This window comes from Nerophis lumbriciformis, linkage group LG20 (assembly GCF_033978685.3).
Source record: "Nerophis lumbriciformis linkage group LG20, RoL_Nlum_v2.1, whole genome shotgun sequence".
Classification (NCBI taxonomy): Eukaryota; Metazoa; Chordata; class Actinopteri; order Syngnathiformes; family Syngnathidae; genus Nerophis; species Nerophis lumbriciformis.
Window position 1 is genome coordinate 402501 of NC_084567.2, and position 10803 is coordinate 413303.

Genomic DNA, 10803 nt, shown 5'->3' on the forward strand with positions numbered 1-10803 from the left:
TGTCTCCATGTAATGTTTGATCCTGTTCGGTCTCCCTGTAATGTTTGATCCTGTTCTGTCTCCCTGTAATGTTTGATCCTGTTCTGTCTCCCTGTAATGTTTGATCCTGTTTTATCTCCCTGTAATGTTTGATCCTGTTTTGTCTCCCTGTAATGTTTGATCCTGTTCTGTCTCCCTGTAATGTTTGACCCTGTTCTGTCTCCATCTAATGTTTGATCCTGTTCTGTCTCCCTGTAATGTTTCCTCCTGTTTTGTCTCCCTGTAATGTTTGATCCTGTTCTGTCTCTCTGTAATGTTTGATCCTGTTCTGTCTCCCTGTAATGTTTGATCCTGTTCTGTCTCCCTGTAATGTTTGATCCTGTTCTGTCTCTCTGTAATGTTTAATCCTGTTCTGTCTCCCTGTAATGTTTCATCCTGTTCTGTCTCCATGTAATGTTTGATCCTGTTCTGTCTCTCTGTAATGTTTGATCCTGTTCTGTCCCCCTGTAATGTTTGATCCTGTTCTGTCTCTCTGTAATGTTTAATCTTGTTCTGTCTCCCTGTAATGTTTCATCCTGTTCGGTCTCCATGTAATGTTTGATCCTGTTCTGTCTCTCTGTAATGTTTGATCCTGTTCTGTCTCCCTGTAATGTTTGATCCTGTTCTGTCTCCCTGTAACGTTTGATCCTGTTCTGTCTCCCTGTAATGTTTGATCCTGTTCTGTCTCCCTGTAATGTTTGCCTGATCTTGAATGGGATTGTGCTGAAAATGTTAATTTCCCCTCTGGGATTAATAAAGTATTTCTGATTCTGATATATATATATATATATATATATATATATATATATATATATATATATATATATATATATATATATATATATATACACACACACATACAGTGTGATACAGTATTTACTATAAAAAATAACAAGTACCGGTAGTAAAGTAGATGGTTCCATGTTGGCCTGCCTGGGAAAACTTTCCTTATTTACTAAAGCTCAATTAGGCTTTTTAAAAACTACTCTTATTGACAATTATTTCCCCCAAAATATGTTCTGATATTTGACATTAGCCAACATTAACTTGTAATATCTGCCCGGGGATTCCAGTTGTTGTCCTTCTTTCTTGGCATCCTTCTCACATTTTGTCAGTGTTTGACTAGTGTGGTGATGGGTTAGCCTCCACATTTGAATGTGGCGTGATTGAATGAAATAAGAAGGCGACAGAGACATGAAGACAGCTTTGTGTGAATAACTTGCCAAATAGGAGATGATAATAGAAGGTGAGGCAGCAGCTCACACATTCTCATACTTTCTGTAACATCCAGGAAGAAGTGATGTCAGCCATCTTGAAAAATGTCTCAACCATAATCTAGAATTGTTTTTGTTTTTTTAATGTTGGCAATATTTTAGGGTGTACCCCGCCTTCCGCTCGCTGGTAGCTGGGATAGGCTCCAGCACCCCCGCGACCCCAAAGGGAATAAGTGGTAGAAAATGGATGGATGGATATTTTAGGGTTCCTCACAAGGAAACGTATTCAATCCATAAAAAACTATAAATTTGAGTGGATGTGAGTTATTGTCATGTCAAGAAATGTCGTATTTGTACCACATGTCCCTTATTTTGAAATGCAGATGTTTCTGCTCCTCTGAGACACGTAATGGAGTGTTGGTGAAGTCTTTTTTTGCTCCCAAAGTAAAGACACATCATTCAACATGACGTCACTACTGCTCCCTCCCACACTTCCCAATAAATGATGTTACTTAACTTTTACCGCACATGAATATCCACTCCACAACGTGTTTAGCGGCCTCCTTGACCACTGACAATCCCTGTGGGCCATGAACAACACCTACACCAGGGGGGATCTCCCAAGAAGGCGTCCGTCAACAAGGCCGTGCGTACCTGCAAACAGGTCGTCTGTGTCGTCGTCAAAGAAGGAGTCCTGTTTGGGCCCGTTGGTCTTGGTGCTGATGTGCAGACGGGCCGGGTCCGCCTGAGACAGGAAGTGAGAAAAAAAAGGTAAGCATCAAACGCCCACTTCCACCTGAGGCACTCAGACATGTGACTGTCACATATTGACACACACACACACACACACACACACACACACACACACACACACACACACACACACACACACACACACACCTGAGTACACACTTCACACTAAAAACAACACTTTTTTTCTTGTTTTCCAAGGTCAAGCTGAGTGGACAGAAACTTCCTCCCTGCTGACAAACACTCAGGACAACTAAGTGCTGACCTGACAAAAAGTGTCCATCACTTGATCCAACAACAAGCACATTTGAGTACAATAATAACAATCTACACAAAGTAAACATTACTATTATTACTTGGTCACTTTCTTATACTTTATGAACAGGTCGATAGTTACCTTGCCACTAATAAACTCATCTACAAATTCCAATCTGACTTCAGAACTAACCACTCCACTGACACATGCCTTCTCTATCTGACTTCAGAACTAACCACTCCACTGACACATGCCTTCTCTATCTGACTTCACAACTAACCACTCCACTGACACATGCCTTCTCTATCTGACTTCAGAACTAACCACTCCACTGACATATGCCTTCTCTATCTGACTTCAGAACTAACCACTCCACTGACACATGCCTTCTCTATCTGACTTCAGAACTAACCACTCCACTGACACATGCCTTCTCTATCTGACTTCAGAACTAACCACTCCACTGACACATGCCTTCTCTATCTGACTTCAGAACTAACCACTCCACTGACACATGCCTTCTCTATCTGACTTCAGAACTAACCACTCCACTGACACATGCCTTCTCTATCTGACTTCAGAACTAACCACTCCACTGACACATGCCTTCTCTATCTGACTTCAGAACTAACCACTCCACTGACACATGCCTTCTCTATCTGACTTCAGAACTAACCACTCCACTGACACATGCCTTCTCTATCTGACTTCAGAACTAACCACTCCACTGACACATGCCTTCTCTATCTGACTTCAGAACTAACCACTCCACTGACACATGCCTTCTCTATCTGACTTCAGAACTAACCACTCCACTGACACATGCCTTCTCTATCTGACTTCAGAACTAACCACTCCACTGACACATGCCTTCTCTATCTGACTTCAGAACTAACCACTCCACTGACACATGCCTTCTCTATCTGACTTCAGAACTAACCACTCCACTGACACATGCCTTCTCTATCTGACTTCAGAACTAACCACTCCACTGACACATGCCTTCTCTATCTGACTTCAGAACTAACCACTCCACTGACACATGCCTTCTCTATCTGACTTCAGAACTAACCACTCCACTGACACATGCCTTCTCTATCTGACTTCAGAACTAACCACTCCACTGACACATGCCTTCTCTATGTGAGCGAGCACATCAAACATGAGGTGGACGTGGGCATGGTCATGCTGGACCTTCAGAAGGCCTTTGACAGCGTTAACCACGCTGAGCTGTGGAGTCCCCCAAGGCAGTGTATTGGGGCCTTTACTGTTCCTAATGTACATAAAGGACTTGTCATCAGCATGCGACTGTGAATTGTTCTTGTTTGCGGATGACTCGGCCCTGCTGGTATCAGACAAGGACAAGTCACAGGTGGAGAAAATCCTCAGTAGAACTTGCACCTGGCTGGCTGACAACAAGCTATCCATACACTTGGCTAAAACTGAATCCATCCTACTTGGGTCCCACATCAACCTTAAGAAAGTCAATGACTTCACTATAAAAGTGGGTGACATTGTTATCACCAGGAAAGATGAGGTCACCTACCTAGGTTCCATTCTAGAGGATCATCTTTCCTGTGATCAAATGGCAACCAAGGTCATCAAAAAGGTCAACCAACGAATGAGATTTCTCTACAGAATCTCCTCTCTGGTCAACAAAAGCACCATGAGGATTCTGGCGGGAACTCTCGTTCAACCCTTTTTCCATTACGCATGCACCTCCTGGTACCCTAGCACCTCCAAAACCCTCAAATCTAGACTCCAAACATCCCAGAACAAGCTAGTCAGATTACTTCTAGACCTCCACCCCAGATCACACCTCACTCCTACCCACTTCTCCAAAGTGGGCTGGCTCAGGGTGGAGGACAGAGTAAAACAACTTGCACTGAGCCTGGTCTATAAAATCCGCTACACCTCCCTGATACCGAAGTACATGTCAAACTACTTCCTTAACGTAAATGAGCGCCATAACCACAACACCAGGGGGAGCTCCACTAACCACGTTAAACCCACATTCCCATCTAACAAAGGTCTTAACTCATTCTCTTTCTATGCCACATCAATATGGAATGCACTCCCAACAGGTGTAAAAGAAAGGGCATCTCTATCCTCCTTCAAAAGCGCACTAAAAGAACACCTCCAGGCAACTTCAACCCTAAACTAACACCCTCCCTTCCACATAATACCTCCTCGGATTGTAAATAATCAAATGTAAATAATCAAATGTAGATACTTGTTCTTATGCTTTCTGATCTCTCTCTCTATGTCAGGGGTCGGCGTGCGGCTCTTTAGCGCCGGCCTCGTGGCTCTCTGGAGCTTTTTAAAAAATGTATGAAAAATGGAAAAAGATGAGGGGAAAAAATTTTATTTTTTGTTTTATTTTTGGTTTCTGTAGGAGGACAAACATGACACAAGCCTCCCTAATTGTTACAAAGCACACTGTTTATATTAAACATGCTTCACTGATTTGAGTATTTGGCGAGCGCCGTTTTGTCCTACTAATTTTGGCGGTCCTTGAACTCACCGTAGTTTGTTTACATGTATGACTTTCTCCGACTTTCTAGGACGTGTTTTATGCCACTTCTTTTTCTGTCTCATTTTGCCCACCAAACCTTTAACGTTGTGCATGAAAGGTGAGTTTTGTTGACGTTATTGACTTGTGTGGAGTGCTAATCAGACATATTTGGCCACTGCATGACTGCAAGCTAATCGATGCTAACATGCTATTTAGGCTAGCTATATGTACATATTGCATCATTATGCCTCATTTGCAGAGGTGGGTAGAGTAGCCAGAAATTGTACTCAAGTAAGAGTACTGTTACTTTAGAGATTTATTACTCAAGTAAAAGTAAGGAGTAGTCACCCAAATATTTACTTGAGTAAAAGTAAAAAGTATGTTGTGAAAAAACTACTCAAGTACTGAGTAACTGATGAGTAACATACACACTCATATCATATATATATATATATATATATATATATATATATATATATATATATATATATGTATATATACACATTTATATGTATTTATTTTGCTGTTTTTGTTTACATGTTAAAGGTATTTTAATGAATATACATGCATGTTTAACATATAGATTCCTTTCTTTCATGAAGACAAGAATATAAGTTGGTGTATTACCTGATTCTGATGACTTGCATTGATTGTAATCAGACAGTAGTGATGATAACGTCCACGTTTTCAAATGGAGGAGAAGAAAAGTTCCTCCTTTCTGTCTAATACCACATGAAAGTGGTGGGTTTTTGGCATCTTATTTGTCCAGCTTCCATATTCCTTTTTATACACTTTACAAGAAATATATTAGCGTCAAACTCCGTAACTTGCTAGCTTGTTTGCGCTGGCTTTCGGAGACTCTTATTTTGAAAGCGCAGGCGCGATGGAGCGGCACTTTTATTGTGAAGACAGGAACGTCCTCATGTGCGATCAGTCTTTAGGCTTTTGACAGGATGCGCGGTTGAAATAAATAAGTATATTTTTTCCTTCACACTTTTGATTGATTGATTGGAACTTTTATTAGTAGATTGCACAGTACAGTACATATTCCGTACAATTGACCACTAAATGGTAACACCCCAATAAGTTTTTCAACTTGTTTAAGTCAGGTCATGTGACCGCCTGGCTCTGTTTGATTGGTCCAACGTCACCAGTGACTGCATCTGATTGGTGGAACGGAGTGAAACGTCACCAGTAAGGCAGGCACTTTGAAGGGTCTGTCTGACAGACCAAAACAAACAAAGCGTGCATTAACAGATCGATAAAAATTAGTAGCGAGTAGCGAGCTGAATGTAGATAAAAGTAGCGGAGTAAAAGTAGCATTCCTTCTCTATAAATATACTTAAGTAAAAGTAAAAGTATGTTGCATTAAAACTACTCTTAGAAGTACAATTTATCCCAAAAGGTACTCAAGTAGATGTAACGGAGTAAATGTAGCGCGTTACTACCCACCTCTGCTCATTTGTAGCTATATTTGAGGTCATTTAGTTTCCTTTAAGTCCTCTTAATTCAATGTATATCTCAAGACACACTATCTGTATGTAATATGGCTTTTAATTTTTTTTAATTTTTGCGGCTCCACACATATTTGTTTTTGTATTTTTGGTCTACTTGCTGTACATATCCTACCAAGTCAGACCTACACGGTTTCAATATCCATTTCTCTGATGATGCAATTGTTGATGACTGAAGTGCTGATATCAACCAAACCTAACCCCCCCCCCGCCCCCTCCCTCCACATCCCAGATTATAAATAATGTAAATAATTCAATGTATATACTTTGATGATGAACTTGTGTGTAGACTGTATTATGATGATAGTATATATCTGTATCATGAATCAATTTAAGTGGACCCCGACTTAAACAAGCTGAAAAACTTATTGGGGTGTTACCATTTAGTGGTCAATTGTAGGGAATATGTACTGTACTGTGCAATCTACTAATACGAGTTTCATTCAATCAATCTTCACGATGCATTATTCCTGCAGTCCGTGAACGCCCCATACTCATCTGCATGACTGTCACCTGACATTATTATTATTATTATTATTATTATTATTGTCATTGTAACCATTATTATTATTATTCTAATCGTCAGAAGGTTTCTACTGTTGTGTCATGACTTTCTTTTCCTCTCACTAACATTATTTCATGAGCTCGCCCCCGTCCTGCCCGCCGCCCTCGGCCTCCTCACCTCCCGAGGGCCCGCCAGCTCCGGGAACAGGTCCTCGGCGTCCTCCAGCTCCTGGAAGTCGCTGTGTTGGGCCGCGGGGAGGCTGAGGCTGGGGCTGAGGCTGAGGCTGGGTGTGTCCGCCATGTCTGCGTCTTCCGGGGAGGCCAAGCTAGCGAGCTAACGTCCACTAGCTTGCCTGGCAGCCAGGAGGGGAGAGGCGGGGCGAGGAGTCACGTGACGCCTGGGCGCGGTCATGTGACCGGAAGTCACGAGCGAGACGCAACGCCGTCGAGGTGTCACTTCGTAGCCTTTCTTTGAAAACACGTCAATTCCTTTAAAGCTCGTTTGCGTATTGAAAACAATTATTCCACCAGCTCAAGTCAAGTTATGCGTTCAGCCCGCTGCACAGATTGTATTCATGAAAAGAAAAAGACGCAAGCGCAATAAGGTGTTATTTGTTGAACGGTGAGAATAGACGATCTTCGTATCCTAGCGTTCTTGCCCTTTCCACGCTGTTAAACTTAGTGTAACCGAGGCTTTATACATCGGTCGCCTATACTGTATAAAAGTACAAAATAAACACGGAGGCTCCAGTTTTACACGAGGACGACTTTATTTAATTCCTTTTCAAAATTCCGCTCCACCACAACGTGTCATCACTTCCGCTCTCCGCGCCTTCAAAATAAGAGCTCAGGGTATATGCGGTATACTTAAGATCACGAAGAGGCAAGTCCATACAAATAGGTTACATTAGCATCTCCACGTTGTGTCACAATGTTGTTTTTAAAAGATGTCACAATGTTGTTTTAAAAGAAGCGACGTGTGTCATCAACGCTCAGCGTGGACCTGAAAGTGACTTCCGGTGTTGACTGCACGTTTAGCTGCCTTAGCATGGATGCTAACTGGACGACGATGGAGGAGTTTGCTGCCGAGTTTTCACTTGTAACTATGAGAGGTAAACTATTATAATGTAACTATGAGAGGTAAACTATTATAATGTAACAATGAGAGGTAAACTATTATAATGTAACTATGAGAGGTAAACTATTATAATGTAACAATGAGAGGTAAACTATTATAATGTAACAATGAGAGGTAAACTATTATAATGTAACAATGAGAGGTAAACTATTATAATGTAACAATGAGAGGTAAACTATTATAATGTAACAATGAGAGGTAAACTATTATAATGTAACAATGAGAGGTAAACTATTATAATGTAACAATGAGAGGTAAAAAAGTATTATAGCACCTCTGTGACGTCACCGACACTGTAACCAAGAGTTGCGTGTGTTATGATGATGTCGATGATTACAGGCCACTTTTTGAAATCACGTTCTAGCCGACGTGTAAAAATGATGCTTGTTTATTTGAGTTTAGTGAGTACTAGTCAAATTTGGTCCAAGCCTTTGATTGGTTTTGTTTTGAAAAATTCACGTGCTTTATTGAAAGTAGCAAATCCCCCAACACGTGAACGCCTCCCAGACCTGCAGGAGAAGTCCATGCAGACGGACGAGGTGATGGACGCCAGCACGGGCGACGCCGGCGTCAACACGGACGTGGACTGGGAGGCGCAGGTGGCGGCCATGTTTGCGTACAGCGACGTCCTGGCCAAGGAGCACAGCGAGATGATGAAGACGCGGGAGAAAGACGAGGGCGAGCGAGGCGAGCAGACGCAGCAGCTGCAGAAGAAGAAGTCGCAGACCACCCGACAGCATCAGGTGACGTCTTGTGACGGCATTTTGCTCTCCGGGCTGTTAACCTGCGAGCGCTGCAGGTCCTGCTGGAGAAACTGGACTCGCTGCGAGTGAAGCTGCAGCTCAACAACGCCAAGAGCGGCAAGAAGAACTTCCTGTCCAAGAAGCAGGAGATGACGTCAGAGAGGAGCCGCGCCGAGGAGGAGAGGAACAGGTGAGGTCTGTTTCTTTTTGCCACCTTCGTCATCTGACTCCGCCCACCAGGCTGGCCCAGGAGCTGCGGCAGAGCGACGCCAAGCTGGTGGCGCTGACGGAGGAGCAGCGCGAGGAGCAGCGGCGCTGGCAGGAGGAGCTGGAGGCGCTGAGGAAGGAGGTGCAGCGAGTGGCCAAGGAGACCAGGGAGGCCGAGAAGACCGCCGTGCAGGACGAGCTCGCCGCCGTGGAGATTCAGCGGGACGTGGCCATGGGGCGCATCAAGGCTTGGCTGGCCGAGGTTAGCTCCTCCCCCTGGTGGCGAGGTGTGGTGCTGACAGCTGCTGTGTTGCAGGTGGCGCAGTACCTGAGCGTGCTGCAGAGGGTCTTCCCGCAGCAGTACCAGCAGGAGAAGCCCACCTGGGCCGGCAAGGAGGCGGCCGTGCGCAGGAACCAGGTCGAGCTGCAGCGCCGCTTCCAGGAGGTCCTGCAGCTGCTCCAGCAGGGCCGCGACCTGGAGTCCCTGCCCAGGATCAACGTGGCCGCACTGCCGCACGTGCCCACGGTATGGCCCCGCCCACTTTTCCATCCCAACGCAGCGCTGACCACTTGTCCTTCGTCTCGCAGGCCGACCTCAAGTTCAGACAGATGATGAACTCGCTGCTTCCTGCCCCCCCACCCAGACCAAGCTACTTCCAGCCCCCGCCTAACTACCGCCCCCAATACTTCCCGCCGCCCCCGCACTACCTGCAGCGCCACGCCATGCCCCCGCCGCTCTACCCCCCCTACGTCAGAGCTCCTGCCAGGTTGCCGCCGCCTCCCAGCCAGTCCTTGACCACGCCCGCCTACCCGGTGGTCCCCTCGCCGCCTTTGCCGTCCTCCGGCCCCCTGGAGAAGGTGCTGGACCGGCTGGGGGCCCGCTTCCCGCAGTGCAGCAGGAACCAGCTGACGCTGCTGCTGCAGCAGGTAAAGAGCGCCCGGGGAACCCTGGCCGGGATGTCCGTGGACCAGGTGGCCGAGCAGGTGGGCCTTAAGCTGGCCCAGGGCGACACCTTCCCCTCCAGGCCGCCGCCGCCAGCCAGCCAGTTGTGCCTCATGTGCCAGAACGCCGTGGACCCCGAGAGCCGCCACCCGCTGAGCTGTTCCCACGCCATCCATCAGGACTGCATACGCATCTGGCTGCAGTCTAGTCCTAACAAGTCCTGTCCTTTCTGCCCCGCCAAGTGAACCTTTTGTCTCCTTTTTCAATCAAATCTACTTTTGGACTGAAGTCAAACAGCTCAACTGTCTTCTTGGCTGCCAGCACCTCAAGTCACATTTCATTTTTGCCTCAAATGATCACTTTTTACATGACATATTATAGCGTCAATAGATGGACTTAACTCTTTCAATGACATTCACAAATCCAGCAGTCTGTGGTTTCCCCCGGCAACACCGGAAATGTGTCCCGTGTAAACGCATCCGACTGGAAGTCTAACAATACACATACTTCTGTGGCTGAGTACAGTACAGACACTGTGCACATTCATATTGTCAACAAATTAAAATGTGTTGAAGGCTCACCTCAGCTAAAGATACTTTCTTTTGTTATTGTCTCCGAGCCACCAAGTTGATGGCTTTCTACTGTGCTAATAATCACATTTGGCGGATTACAACCTAGAGCATGTGTATTATCTTGTTGGCCTGGCGGATGTAAACAGAGCACAACACTGGAAGTATATTAGCTGAGGGGGCGTGGCTAAATGTGAATTACTTGCATGCATGTTTTGTCATGATAACAATGTTAGTAAATGATCTAGTAAAACAATGTGTGCTACATGAGGTTGGTGGAAGGTCAATAGTTGCAGGAAATGTCCTCTTAATTTCCCACATTTTCTTTGTGGCCGATAGAAAAGTCCGTCTTCTTGTCCTTGTGAAGGAGAAGGAAGTCGTACAAACACTGAAAACCTCCTTCTAAATGTGTATTAGAGATGCACGGTTTGC

At 45.0% G+C, this 10803-nt stretch overlaps 2 protein-coding genes across 8 annotated transcripts in view; one reads left to right on the forward strand and one right to left on the reverse strand.

The window, feature by feature from the left end:
- snx2 (sorting nexin 2) overlaps positions 1 to 7318 on the reverse strand; it is a 35227-nt gene extending 27909 nt beyond the window's left edge. For 2 of the 6 annotated variants that reach the window (XM_061979952.2, XM_061979950.2), the window contains exons 1-2: positions 6950 to 7318; positions 1887 to 1977 (exon numbers count right to left, since the gene is read on the reverse strand). In XM_061979952.2, the coding sequence (XP_061835936.1) occupies positions 1887 to 1977; positions 6950 to 7072 (214 nt within the window). In that variant the 5' untranslated portion in view covers positions 7073 to 7318. The remainder of the gene's footprint in view (positions 1 to 1886; positions 1978 to 6949) is intronic. The other 4 variants (XM_061979951.2, XM_061979949.2, XM_061979954.2 and 1 more) reach the window with 2 other exon arrangements.
- rnf214 (ring finger protein 214) lies at positions 7193 to 10383 on the forward strand. Of its 2 annotated transcripts, XM_061979955.1 has the most exons (7): positions 7193 to 7654; positions 7742 to 7883; positions 8417 to 8652; positions 8709 to 8842; positions 8893 to 9121; positions 9176 to 9385; positions 9448 to 10383. In XM_061979955.1, exons 2-7 carry the CDS (start codon positions 7820 to 7822, stop codon positions 10045 to 10047), a joined length of 1473 nt encoding a protein of 490 aa, XP_061835939.1. In that variant the 5' UTR covers positions 7193 to 7654; positions 7742 to 7819; the 3' UTR covers positions 10048 to 10383. The 2 variants fall into 2 exon arrangements, with proteins under 2 accessions (XP_061835939.1, XP_061835940.1); XM_061979956.1 differs by lacking the exon at positions 7193 to 7654 and having other exon boundaries at positions 7661 to 7883.
- Positions 10384 to 10803: the final 420 nt, after the last annotated feature.

Excerpts from the sequence above, each read along its gene's own strand:
- rnf214 (XM_061979955.1), top strand. The coding sequence starts at position 7,820 with ATGGATGCTAACTGGACGACGATGGAGGAGTTTGCTGCCGAGTTTTCA. Across the intron at positions 8,653-8,708 it reads AGACCACCCGACAGCATCAG|GTCCTGCTGGAGAAACTGGA; the intron begins GTGACGTCTTGT and ends CGAGCGCTGCAG. Across the intron at positions 9,122-9,175 it reads TCAAGGCTTGGCTGGCCGAG|GTGGCGCAGTACCTGAGCGT; the intron begins GTTAGCTCCTCC and ends GCTGTGTTGCAG.